The sequence below is a fragment of the Puma concolor genome, chromosome A2 (assembly GCF_028749965.1).
Source record: "Puma concolor isolate L17-30 chromosome A2, mPumCon1.1.hap2, whole genome shotgun sequence".
NCBI classification, from domain to species: domain Eukaryota; kingdom Metazoa; phylum Chordata; class Mammalia; order Carnivora; family Felidae; genus Puma; species Puma concolor.
The window spans coordinates 18,897,463-18,911,543 of record NC_141668.1 but is presented as its reverse complement, the minus strand read 5'-3'; the positions used below and the strand labels follow the sequence as shown (position 1 = coordinate 18,911,543).

At 40.4% G+C, this 14,081-nt stretch overlaps 1 protein-coding gene and 1 long non-coding RNA gene across 5 annotated transcripts in view; one reads left to right on the top strand and one right to left on the bottom strand.

The window, feature by feature from the left end:
- Window positions 1-6,352: 6,352 nt before the first annotated feature.
- CNOT4 (CCR4-NOT transcription complex subunit 4) overlaps window positions 6,353-14,081 on the bottom strand; it is a 148,331-nt gene continuing 140,602 nt past the window's right edge. For 2 of the 4 annotated variants that reach the window (XM_025929985.2, XM_025929986.2), the window contains exons 11-12: window positions 8,466-8,678; window positions 6,353-7,763 (exon numbers count right to left, since the gene is read on the bottom strand). In XM_025929985.2, the coding sequence (XP_025785770.1) occupies window positions 7,462-7,763; window positions 8,466-8,678 (515 nt within the window). In that variant the 3' untranslated portion in view covers window positions 6,353-7,461. The remainder of the gene's footprint in view (window positions 7,764-8,465; window positions 8,679-14,081) is intronic. The other 2 variants (XM_025929987.2, XM_025929988.2) reach the window with 1 other exon arrangement.
- LOC147583039 (uncharacterized) lies at window positions 7,759-10,136 on the top strand. Its single transcript, XR_015244802.1, has 2 exons — window positions 7,759-8,109; window positions 9,745-10,136. It is a non-coding gene; the product is annotated as an uncharacterized LOC147583039 (long non-coding RNA).

Here is a 14,081-nt window from a genome sequence, read left to right as displayed (position 1 = left end):
ACCTCAAACTCAACAAATCCAAAAATAAGAACCATCTTCTTTTTAAACTAGTTCCTTTTCATGAATCCACTTTTCTTTTAAGTGCAATACATTTATTTCCAGTTATCTGGCTCACAACCATAGCCATACTATATTTCACTTTCATCCAGGTAAATAGTTACTGCGAGAGGATAGCTACTATGTGCCGGGTGCTTGGTTAAGAGCTGGGGCCAGAAGGGTTATTTAACAAGCAGATGTGTTCCCTGCTCTCAAAGAGCTTACAGTCTGGTGGAGGATCTAGGCAAAACCTAAGAAGGTTCTGAAATTATTTTTCTTTTATCCTTTAACTGCATCCAGTAACTTGCCAAGATTCAAGTTTCAGAAATCCTTCCTGAATTCTTTCTCCTTCTTTCCATTCACAACCCCCTTATCAACCAATAACCTTTAACTGGACTATTTCTCTAGTTTATTGGCCAGACTTTTTATTGTATCATGGACCTTTTTTTGTTTTGATAAAATACACATGCACAGACTATATTTTGCAGACAATTTCAGGGAGTCATCAATGGCCCCTCTGGGGCCAAACTCTAGGTCCTTTGGGTTCTTTCATTAACCAAAAGAAGCTCCAGCATCTCTCCCATCTTAACCATCTCCATCTAGGGCTGTATATTTATAAAGCACAATCCTATCATATCTCTCCCCCGAAATAGAAATCGTCAAGGTTCACTTGCAACAAAAGCAGCGCCCAATGCACCCTCAGGATTTCTCTCTCACAAGCCCCCTGCACAAACCCCAGGTCTCTTTCAAACTGAGATGCAATCCCCAAACATAGCCTATGCAATCTCATCACAAAGCCTTTCTTCACTCAGACTGTATCCCTCACTCCCCAAGTCTCAGCTAATCTACGGCTCTCAACAGTTTGAGCCACTTTGACATTTTGTACCTCTGACACTCACATTCAGTCTTGTTTTAGAGTTGACTACCCACACTTTTCCAGATTATGAGAGTAGAGATCATTTTATCTTTGTACGTCCTGAAGAACCTGGCATTATGCGTGGCCCACCGTATATGTTTGAAAAAAGTGTTAGGCTAAATTAAACCCAGCTCTCCTTTTCACGCTTTACTTCCACTTGCATCTGCATCCTATTTCCTTCCTATGTAACTGTCCTTCAAACACCTGAAGACAATAACTTTGTCCTTGTTCCTTATCTGTAGAAAGATCCAGAAGATACTGGTTAACTTGGTAGTCTCATTTATTGTAAATAAAACTCAGTATAAGCACAAAACAGTCAAGAAGTCCCTGAGGGTTCTATTTCCCAACCAACCTTTGGCTCACCCTCTGTGATTTGGGACAAAGGGTATCTCTTCAAACCCTTTTCTCCCACCACTACTTAGCAAAAATAAAGGAGAAACAGATAATCTCACCCTTATCGCAGCAATTCTATAAATATAAGCAAGAAATTTGGCAAAGCACTTGAAACTTTTGAGACAGAAAAGGAGTATGACCCACGTCATGGATAAATGTGATTGAGAAGGGGTAATAACTAGTCCTAGCTCTGCTATTAAATCTGTGACCCAGGATAAAAACCCAACTTCTTTGGGCTTATTTATCTGCTTTTTGCATATTATAGAGACTGATAAAAGCTGAGGAATCCATGCTCCTGGAACAAAATTTAAAAAAATCTTCTAGATTGTATGTAATAGGCATGGCATTTTAATCACAGTATTTTAGTCTTGCAAATAGTAAAGGCGAAAGTAAGAAAGCTGCAGATCATTATTTCTCTTTAAATGCTCTTATTTATAAGCCTTAGAGTTTTTTAATCATCCAGCTCCCCCGACACAAATTCTATTTAGCCTAGTTTCTATTGCTCTTGTACACCTACTTCCTGCGATTATGAAGGGATGCTGTGGAAGGAGGTACCACTCTACTTACACACATCGGCCTACTATGCTCAGTTTCCCGCAGGGACGGATCAAATGGGAATTGGCCAATTCTTCCTTATCAGTTGTGCCCTTCACATCTGAGCCAATATTAATGTTCTTTCCCAACTTATTTGGGTTACCCCCAATTGAATAATGATTTTCACCCTCTAAAGGATAAAATCCTTGTGGAAAGACATTGTTGACATGTATTACCCACTCACAAAGTACAATTCGTGTACAGTTAAGGATTGGGTATCCGTTTCTCCGCTGCAATTTGTAGAATCATCCTCATTCACTGTCGCCTAGAAAATGACCTACATCCATGACTTGCAACACTGTCCCCCTCAAGCTGCAGTAAGACTTGCCTTTTGACATTCAGACTAAAATTTTAACCATCTCAGTAATCCCCTGTATGATGAGCTTTTGGAAAGTAAACTATTGACTATAAACCAAAAGAGCTTCACTGGAAAAAGGATGTTTAAAAGAGAGAAACCACTTGAAGGTAAACAAGTGTGGGCAGGTGAATATGTAGATTAAACCTACATATTTAACTTCATTTCTTCCTAAAGGTCTACTGAAATTAGAATACAGAAAAAAATATGAGAATAGGAGACGACACAACAGAACAAAACGGACAACCTACAAAGTAGACGGTTGAGTGAACTCAGCTGCTTTGACAAAGCTCAAGCCAGCAGTGGGGAAAGCTGAGATCCCAACCACTTTACACCACAGAATCTTCAAGAACACAGAAGCCGACAGTGCCAGGTACCCCTGGAACCAAGGATAAAATGTGCTGGGTGCAGATAAAATAAAGGCTACTGAGGGGCGCCTGGGTGACTCAGTCAGTTAAGCATCCAACTTCGGCTCAGGTCATGATCTCACAGTTCGTGGGTTCCAGCCCCGTGCGGGCTCTGTGCTGACAGCCCGGAGTCTGGAGCCTTCTTTGGATGTTGTGTCTCTCTCTCTCACTGCCTCTCCCTCGCTCACGCTCTCTCTCAAAAATAAACATTAAAAAAAATTTTTTTTTAAATAAAGACTACTGAGAAGACTATGGTAAGAAGTTAGTTCCCTACTTTCATTCCCCACTCAACACCATGGTGCAGCCACATGTCTCCTAAGTGGGCAGATGTCTGCGGACTTAATCCCCAGAAAGGAAAGACCTCAAGACAGGGATTAAGTAAATAGATGCATAACGAATACAGAGACTACCAGTATAGTTCTGGCAGTCAGACCCTTACCCTGTAAGCCAGCCATCTTACAATTCTTCTCTACAGGACAGACCAGCCCCAAAGAAAAGGCCTAAAGACATTGACACTAGGGGTTCCCCAACACAGAGCCCATCTACATCTTCCAATAGTGAAGTTCAAAGCTAGCAAAGCTTCATCCTTCCAAACCTTTCTATCAGCTTTTTATGGTCTTATTCACAAGTGGGTGATCAAGGATCTGAGAAGTCTTTAATATGAAAGAGATCAAAGCAAACAGATAAAACCAACTTAGAGAAACAGAAACAACCCAAAGAGAATAAAACTACAAATATAAACAATAACACTAAAATAAAACTTCCTAGAAAGAAGAGCAAAGACACAGATGGAAAATTGGAAAAAAGAAAAGCAAAAGGAAAATCCAGAAGGTCTGATATTTGAAAGACAGGATTTCTAAAAGGGGAGAACAGAGAAAATAATAGCAAGAAATTTGCTAGTGAAATAAGTCAAGAAAATTTCCCAGAACTGAAGGACAGGAGTCACCAGGTCTTAAAAATCTACCGTGTACCCAATTGCGTGCAACACAATGAATTAAAATTGAGTCATACAAAGGAACATCATTGAGAAATTCCAGAACACTAAAGATAGTTTTTGTAAGTTCCCAGAGAGGGACAAAAAAAGATTACACATAAAGGATCAATATGCAATACTGGAAACAAGACAGTAGATTAATGCCTTTAAAGTTCCACGGGTGCCTGTGTAGTTCAGTTGGTTAAGCATCCGATTTCAATGCAGGTCATGATCTCACAGTTTATGGGTTCAAGCCCCACATTGGGCTCTGTGCTGACAGCTCAGAGCCCGGAGCCTGCTTCAGATTCTGTGTCTCCCTCTCTCTCTCTGCCCCTCGCCTGCTTGAGCTCTCTCTAACATTAAAAAAAAATTTCTAAAAGAAAAAATATCATAATTTAGAATCCTATATCCATCAAACTATCAACTGAGAGTATTTCCCTTCCAGGTACGCAAATTACTACTATTTATCTCCCACACACCTTTCTCAAGAAGTTAGTGGAGAATGTCACTCCAACAAAATTGGAGAATTAAAACAAAAAAAACCCAAAACTAGGATATAACATATAGGAGGAATATGGGGTGGGGAAACACGCACGAAAGGAGAGCGGTGAAAGGAAATGCCAGGAACGGCAGCTGTGCACCAGATCTGACCCAGGAGAGACATCCTGAGGGTTGGTGACACCAAGACTCCCACTGCTCTTATACCAAAAGACTGCCTAAGTCAGTTTGGTTCAGGTTCTTTTTCGTACTTATCTGATTTTGACCAAACCTAATAAAATTTCTGCTCTCTCCACCATGCCCTGGAGGGTGAATTGATCAGCCTATGTTAAACACCCCATCCCACGGGTTACACTTTGGCTCCTTCAGAGGACTGAAGGGAAGCCATGGTGAGCTTAGACACAGAAAAGAGACAGCAGACTACTCCAGACCATGTCTCTGCCAGGCATCCAGGACTGGAGTCCCAAAACAGCCCTGCCGGACCCCTTGCCCACAGTGGACCCTGTTTTCCAGGATTCATTTGTGAACTTGCACAGTCTTCCCCAGAACTGGCTTTTATAAGTTATCAGTGAAGCTAAAGCCAGACTATGACCCAGAGAATGTTTAGTTTATCTATTCTCCTTAAAGCCTTGATGTAATAGTGACCGTACTGCCCTATTCTTACACAGCTAGCTAGATTTTGTTTACTACTCAACTCTTAAAACCAAACAACGTATTTTTCAGGGATACACACGTCAGTGGCAAGACTCCAAAGAAAATAAAGATTAACACAAAAATCAACAGAATAGTTACTTGTGGATGGTGAAAAAAGATAAGGAAGCATAACTGGAGAGGGCCAGAGGAGTCCTCAAGATATTGCTGGTTTTACGTTTGACTTGGGTGGGAGGCACACAGGCTTTTATTTATTACTCTTTAAATAAGTTTTATAGTCTTATGTGTAAGACTATACATTGAACATACATACAATCAATCACAGCAGATTGCAAGGTAGAATGTCTCTTCTTTTACAGAAAAAGCAACGTTTGTATTGATATACCCCTCTCTCAGGAATAGGAATATCCAAGCCCTCCTCCCCCAAAAGCCTTGATCACAATTCACTGCTACCTGAATAGTATCCGTGTGTTGGTCTATCACTCAGGAGACCGAAGCAAAGTTCACAGGACATAGAGAGTCTGCAGTTTCTAGTCCTCTAACAGAGTAACATCTTGATTCAAAAAAAAAAAAAAAAAAACAAAAGAAACAAAAACAAAAACAAAAAAAAACCCAACCAATTTGCTACTCATCTGGTCAACATCTGTTTTTGTGGTGACACTTGAAATTATCCTGTTCATTTTTCAAAAACTGTGTGGAAATTGTTTTTGTGTGTGTCTTTTTGTGTTTTTTGCTTATTTACGTATTTATTTATTTATTTATTTATTTATTTAGGTTTTTGGTAGCAAATTGAAGTACAAAGTATAGGCAAGAAAAAGAAACCAATGTGAAATGCATGACTTAGAAGACCTACTTAATTCATTTGACAAAGATTCCGTTTATGAATCATGTGCTGAAAATACCCAAACTCCATCTTTGGACTTGTCAATGTAATCCAAGCCAGGAAATGCAAACCACCTGGGAGGGAACATTTCATTCTGTCCCCCACCCTCTGCTAGTCAGTGATGTGACCCTCTCCCCATTGTTAGGTATTCCCTGGAATGGGTTGGTCACAGAAGAGGTGTCTGTGGGATGTCGACATCAGTGTTCTCCCAATCTCTTTCCTATCATGGCGCTCACACAAGGAAATGCTACTTGCACAGCGCAATGGCTCTTCCTCCCTCCAGGCCTCTCAAGCCAACCAACGTCTCGGCACATCATCAGCCCATCTGCTCCTGCCTGGCTCACGAGTCTTCTCGGTTGAGGTCTGGCCTGCATAGTACAATAGCAGGGAAGTACAATAGATAACAGGGAAGTTATCTTCTACCGAAAGCCACCGGGAGAGGAAGTCTTGAGGACAAGACGGGCTGATGTTCAAAGATGGCAAAGACCGACGGTAAGATGAATTCTTTTTCTGATTTCTTCTTCTGTACCATTTTTCCTATTATTGACGACGGGAGAGCAACGAAAACATCTGACGACTGCTATCGCAAAATGTCTCAAGCTCACGTATAAGAAAATGGAAAAACAAAAACAAGAACAACCCAAGGGTCATCATCAAGTTTTGTTTTATTTAAGATTTTAGTTTTAATTCTGAAGAAAGAGGTACATTTCCTTGTTTTTAGTTTTAGCGTCAGGTTATAACCAGGTTTCTGTTTTCTTTTCTCCTGTCTTTTCAATACTGCACAAACGTCCAGAAACTACAGGGTTAAGTAAAAGCTGCAGGCAAGGAGGTCAGAGATTTGCTCCTGATGGTGATCAGATGGCCCCAGAGCAGTGCTATCTCAGAGTGCCCCAGTCAGGCGAATTTTAAGGGAAAAGAAAAAAAGATTCTGACAGAGGAGAAAGACCGAAGAAATCACTTATATTTCAGCTCTTATGTTATGCATAGGTATTAAATCTGTGAATACTTTTTTTCTTTAAAACATTTGAATTTACTTTAAATCTAAAGCCAAAAATTTTTTTCTCCTTTAAAAAAAAAAAATCACTTCTCCCCTCCTTATCAACTCTTTAGCAATAGGCCAGTTACTGCTACAGATCAATTTGTCTTTCCATCAACTTCCAATAAATTCTTTTGCTTAACGACACAATCAAGTCCTCTCCATCAACTTGCCGGAAGAATTAAAAATTAAATTAAATTAAAAGCATTTTCCCTGCAATAGTGATAAGCTGAATACAAGATGGATGTCAGGACCACTGCTTTCCCCCATGCACTTAGCAATCTCATTTCAATTAACCTGGTTTTCAAAACTTTTGCAGTTGATAATGCATTTACTTGACCTTTCCTAAAGATTAATCGTCATTTTCTGCTAAGCAGATTATGTCATTATTATGCGCAACAGACAAACAGTAATTTTCTAAGTATTGAGACTGCCCTTTGATTTCTTTTTTTTTTTGTCCCTCCTTAAAAAGGCATTTTTAGGAAACATTCAACAGTGTCACTCAAATGCTGGATCAACAGAAACTTTTACAATTAAAAAAAAAGAGATGGTAATGACCCTGTGATCGCATTGCATCTGGGGGTGAGGAGAAAAAAAAAGTTGATCGGGAACTGGATTCTTCAGAACGTAAGAATGAGAAGGGAGCTGTGGGTGTGGGCCGAGAGGGAGAAAACAGGGCGGGACAACTCCTGCGTTTTCTGATGGTTTCTCCTTTTTCCCTAATGGCGGTCCAGTGTTGAACTCTGTAGTAAATCTGTGGGGGTTTTGCTGGGGGGTCTGAAGGCTGTCTGAAAGCCTGGGGGTGGGGAGTGGAAGCTGGAAGGGTTTGAAGGAGGAGGGTAGGGGTTCCAACTGGCTCTGTGCAGAGGGATCTGTGTGCTGAAGGGGGCGCTGTGGTGGGTCTGCGATGGAGCAGCACTGGGGCCGTCCATCTCTGTGAGGGCCTGAAGGGATTTTAGCCAGTGTGGAGGATTGTCATCTTGAAGAGAGTCTAAACTGTTTCCTGAAGTTGCTGGAATACCTAAGGAGAGAACAGAAAAACAAGGGGGGAAATGGTGAGTTTGTGAAACAAGAGTAAGAAACCCATCGAACAAACAAACAAACAAAAAATGTCTCGGGTGATTAGTTTATCCAAAAAGAAACAAAACTTACAAATCTTAAACTCCTTCCAGAGGAGACCTTTTTAATCTTATGTTCTTTTGAATCCTCCGCCCACAAGGACCATGATTCATTGCTAGAGAAACCCATGCCTCTTCTTCAGCGGCATAGACATCGTCCCCCACTGTCACAGAGGCAGAGCTGCGGAAAGTAGCCCCCAGAATTGTATGCCATCGTCTCCCAATCACGCTTCGCTTTCTCTAACAGGGGTACGTAAACAAGATAGCCTTATAATAGAGAGCTTTATTTTCAAAAGTGGAGTATGTTCCTTTAAAAGGGTAAGTCAGACACTTTTGTTCTTTGAGACTTGAAACGTGCGCACGTGCTGCCAGACGTTAGCACCTACTTACACCCAGAGAAGCAACCGAGGCACCAAATGCCTTCTGATACAACGAGGCCAACACAGCTAACCGAGACTGCAAGACCCCAGAGAACGACACAGGCCACCCCACGCGTGTGGCTTTGTGGAAAGAAGCCGATGTTGAAGAGACCTCTGTCTGCGTTTAATCTGTGCTAAAAACCAAATGGATGGCAGTCAGTGGAGCCGAAGGAGCGAGAAAGTTACCTGTGATGATGGCTGGGTCTGTCCAGCTGCCAGGGCTGTCCCAACTCAGGCTGTCGGTGGTGGCGGGGTTGGACGTTGGTGCAGTGTGGTTGGCGTTGGAGGGGGAGGAAGAATTGGGCAGTCCACCAAAGTTGATGTTAATGTTGGGTAGAAGTGCCCTTAGCCCGTCCTGCCATTCCTTCATATTTAAACTCTCTACAGAACTGCTGTTGTCTGGGAGATTTACCAACAAAAAAATGAAAGATAAAAAAAAAAAATAAAAAGCTGACGTTAGAAACAGATGTTGTTCTTTCGTGGTTAAGCGGGAGAAGAATTATTCTTTCTTTACTGAGCATTTAAGATGGGTTTTCCTAGCAAGATAAACTTGGGTTAGGATTTCTCTCGTGAGCTCAGAGCCCCTGAAATAAGTGAGGAAGAACTTGCTCAAGGATCAGGAGAGGGAGCGTCTTGTCCTTCTTAGAGGCTCTTCACCATTTTGTGTTTGTAAATCACTAAGCCGGTTTAAAGACTCAATGCTCCAGAGCACAATTTAGTTTCAGCCACGTTATGAAGTTTCAGGTAGTGAGGCATTTGGCCAGCTGAGTTGATTTATGCTATCAAGCCTGCAAAGTTCAATATAGGAGCTTATTTCTGAGCCCCTTAAGTGGAAGAAAAGTCATTTTATGAAGAATAAACATAAGCCAATAGAAAAGGAAAAATAATTAAGTTCTTCCTGATGATAAAACTGGTAATGCATTTCAGAGGAGAAAGGCAGTAATGAATAGGCTTTTGAATTTGAAAAGAGCATTTTTCCATTAGTCATAAAGGCCGAGTAGGCAGGGGCTAAGCTACCTTTCAGATGGAATAATTTCCAGCGCAGCCTGCCTGCCCTATTCCAACAGTTCTACCGATCATTTAAAACTCAAGTCCTGGAGTCCTACAGTTAGTTCTCTGGTTCTACTTATGAATAGTGTCATCCCTGACAAGACACATCAATGTAAAAAGGCTTTGGTAAGTCGTAACTAAACTTGATCTACCACCATCCAGAATCCACATACGGTAACTCATCGGTTGGAGGGGAATGGGTGAAGCGTCGGTGGTAGAGTAATGGTTTTATTGAAAACAGGAATGTAGGTCAAACTACCAACTGAGGTTTTTGAGAAGAGCAGAGAATTGGTAAGCAATCACCACTGATGATGATGGTATTCTAGCAGGTGGTCTGTGCTATTTGGTGAATGTAGAATTGTCTTTTTATAATTCTGCTTTGCACCAATTTACTGTTCTATGTATCATGTTTCAGCAAGTGAAGCATTTAACCCTACTGGCCTTATTCATACAAAGAAAACAAACAAACAAACTACAACCAAACCCAACAAAAGTCATCCCTGAATTACTAAGATGAAGAAAAGGCAATTTATGCCATTCAGACAAGTCAAGACAAGGGAAAAGAAATTCTTCAAACCTACTTTCATTTCACAATCAAGGCAGTTTCCTAAGGCGCCTCCTGTTTGCATCTTTACACGTGCACCGAGCTGTACAATTTACAAGGCTCTCTCACACTTATTTATTGTTTCATTTGGCCCTCGTGTTGTGAGGTAGGCGGAACGGGGACAATAATCTCCATTTAACAGATGAACACACTCCAGAATAATTTGCTCAACGGCACATAACTAATAAAGACTTGAACCCAGACCCCGAGTTGTTTTTTCTTAATAACGCCAAGCTCTCTCTCTCTCTCTTGATCTACACCGTATAGACTATTAATTGCCTTTTTTAATGGATCTATAAGACCCATGACTTAAAAAAGGCACAATTGAAACACAGCAACATTATAGTATATCCACTGGCCATGAGTAGCAGGATAGAGAAATATTTTGGCTGAATAAACAGAGTAGACTTTGCAGCTAGGCTGGGGGTGGGAGGGATTTCTAATCAACAATGCAATAGTCATTTTCACCCTGACTCCCAACTGCATGAGGCAATTCACAGTAACAAAGTTCTAAAATACTCTCCAGTACAGGAAGGTTTGCTGACTATGGCACATTCTAACCTTTAAAGTGATCAAATCGTCAGACGGAATAACTTAAAATGGTTTTCAATTAACCAGAAACGGAACTCTAAACAAGGAAAGCTTCCTAGGAGGGAAATAAAATCCCCTGATATAAAAAGATGATGTATAACCACGTGGAAAAATTCCGAGGAAGACTAATGCTCTTGACCTAGGTAGCTAAAGTCAATTAAGAAGACTGTAGAGATGATTTGAGACCCTCTTTTCCACTGAATAGAGAAAAGGAAAATACCCATGACTCAGTTAATACCGTTTTTCTCCTTACTTTTGCTTTACATTTAGTGAGAAGTGGAACCAAGGAACCCCTAACTTGGCATTAACAGAATAATATTTGCATTTATATAAAGTTTATTTGAAAATTAGTATTGCAATCCAGTCAAAAGACATTTGTTCACGGGCAGGGGACCCGCAGGAACTTTGCATTTTGCATTCAGTTTTGCTGTAAACTTAAAATACTCCAAAAAATAAAGTCTACTTTAAAAAACATGTTTCCCTGATTTTAGACTAATGAAATCAGGCAAGAGTACAGCGGACCCTTGAACAACACAGATTTGAGCTGCATGGGTCCACTTACACGCAATTCTTTTTTCGGATAAATACAGTACAGTCCTATAAATGTATTCTTCTTTTCCTTAGGATTTTCTTAATAACATTTTCTTTAGCTTAGTTTATTATAAGAATACGGTATATAATACATATAACATACAAAATATGTGTTGTCTGTTTATGTTATTGGTAAAGCATCCTGGTAAACAGGAGGCTATTAGTAAAGTTTTGGGGAGTCAAAAGTTACACGTGGATTTTTAACCATGCAGGGGGTTGGTGCCCCTAACCCCAAGTTGTTTAAGGGTCAATTCTCTGTTGGCCAAAGAAACTCACATTTGCCACATGATATAGAAACAGTGAGAAACTCATATCATCCCAGGTGAACTATGATTACAAGATACCTTGAGAAATAAATAAGCTAGTTTATAATTCTTACAATCCTGCCAAAAAACAAAGTCATGTATCTAGGCATCTCAGGACCTGGACAGCATGCACGACTGGTTAACAGTGAAGCTGCAAAGTGTCACAGGGAAGCGGACTGACATCTTTAGCTCTTGGAATGGGACCACCGACTCCCAAATAGCTTAGAAGAGAAATATTCTTCAGCTTTCTCCCCTGTTGCTATGCCAAGTGTTGGCATAAAGAACAGGCAAGGGACGGGAAATTAACTAAAGCCTAACTTCATCAAAATAGCTCTCTCAGTCCAGCCATACTTGAAATCACCTCCTTCCCCAACCCGCTCCCTCCCTGCCTTGGACTCCAATTGGTTCTGGCAACAAGGGCCTCTGGTAATCCATTCTTTGCAATATACAATAGCAGGGGTTATTCACCTCAACACCACAGACATTTTGGACTACATAATTGTTAAGCGGGGTCGTTCTATGCATTACAGGATGTATAGCAGCATCTCTGGCCTCTACCCACCAGATGCTAGGAGCCCATACATCCCAGTTCTGCCAACCAAAAGTATCTCCAAATATTGCCAAATGACTCCTAGGGGAACAAAATGGTCCCTGGTTGAGAACCAATGACACAAAGGAAGTTGGTTCCTTAGTTTCTAGGGCTCTGAAAAAATCCCACTCAATACATATTTCCCTTTAAAATAGTACCAGAACTTTGACCAGTGGACTCAACTTGATGCAACTTCATTCCTGTTTATTGATACAGGACTTCACACTGGGGTGCAATTTAGTATGTACAACTCAGTAGATCTAATGGAAAACAATATTGGGCTGAAGACTGCAGATGGACTGATTGTATTTATCAGCTCTACATGGTAATTAATACAACCTTGGGCATATAAGTATCTTAATATCCCAGGACTCTATTTCATAAGTAGGAATAATATCTGCCCTGGTTTCTTGTAGGGACAAAATGAGAGAAGGGAAAGCAATCTGAAGCCCATCTATTACTTGCCTAACAACTATTTTTTATTAGTACTCAATACTGAATAGACAGTAAACTTTCCAAAAAGACAAGGCAGAGGACTCCTCACTTGCCAGAAACTGGCTCTGTGCAAACAGTCTCCTCCGGGAACGTAGGGATAACACCCAGCATCTCCACAGAGGGACTGTGTAGTCAGTCGACTGAACTGATAAGACTTCTCACCAAAATACTGCAAGGTCGAGATATGGGAAAGTACCTTAAACTTTCCACATGGAACGTACAATGAAAATCAAGTTAGTGAACATATTTGATATTAGAAATGATACTATCTGACTTGTATTTAATTAGTTGTAGTATTTACTCCGGGAAGAATTGTACATTTTTAAGGGACGGCTGACATTTAAATGTTTTATAATATTAAAAAAACTAATTATAATTTTCAAATACGTACAACAAAACACTATTTACAGGACTAAATAATTTGAGGGCAGGAAAGCAGGTCAAATTGTTTGCAGTAGTTTTATTTTTCAGTATAGAACTCAAAGACATACAATTTAAAGTACCTTCAAGATGCCACATACTACATTCTCATATGCCATGATGTGAGGAGTATCAGTATACTATGTTTCCGTGGATCAGAACACCAGAAAGAAGAAATTATGTTTAAAATTCAGCCAGCTTGCTGATTACCTAACACCCAGTCCGTAACAAGTTGATCACAGCACACGAAGCAAGTTGACAAATCCAGTTTGGGGCAACAACAAAGATTATAAAATGTACGTGTTAAGACTGCCAAGACGAAAGTCAAAGCAACAATCTACTGACGGCGTACGGTATGCAAGGAGAACAAACAACTTAAAACTCTTGTCTCTTGTTCTCAAGGAGTTTAAAGTCTAGACAGTGAGACAATGCAAATACGGGAAAAGTTCAACATCACCGGAAGAGCAACAGAAGAAATGTCACAGGGTTGTATGTGACCATTAAATGCTATCAAGTTCAGTAAAAAGAGAGGCCAGTGAGGCACACTTATGGAAATGTCTAGGGGGAAAGAACAAGGGCAGTCATGCACGCGTGGAGCTGTTTTTGTTACTACACAGACACCCCGAGCCTGAAACATCCACAACAGGTCGAAACCATCTTTGGTATTTTTACATAACTCCAGACTAGTCCAACTATTAACTAGGATGTACAGAAGAGACATGTTTTATAAGCAATGGCTACATGGTTGACCCTGGCCCCACACGGGTTCACTTACATGTGGACTTTTTTTCAGTAGAGCACTATTAAATATATTTTCTCTTCCTTAGGATTTCCTTAATAACATTTTATTTTCTCTAGCTTGCTTTACTGTAAGAAAGCAATAGATAATACATAGAACAAACAAAATATGTGTTAATTGACTGTGTTATTGGTAAAGCTTCTGGTCAACAGGAGGCTATTAATAGCTGAGTCTGGGGAGGGGGAGTCTGAAATTATAGACAGATTTTCAACTGCACGGGGGGTCAGTGCCTCTAACCCCTGTGTTATTTGAGGGTCGAGTATATTATGAAATAAAACTAAGCTGTATTCTGACATCAGATCTTTCACAGAAAATCATAAAGCAGGAAAAGATTAACAGCTTAGGCAAGAACACCCGG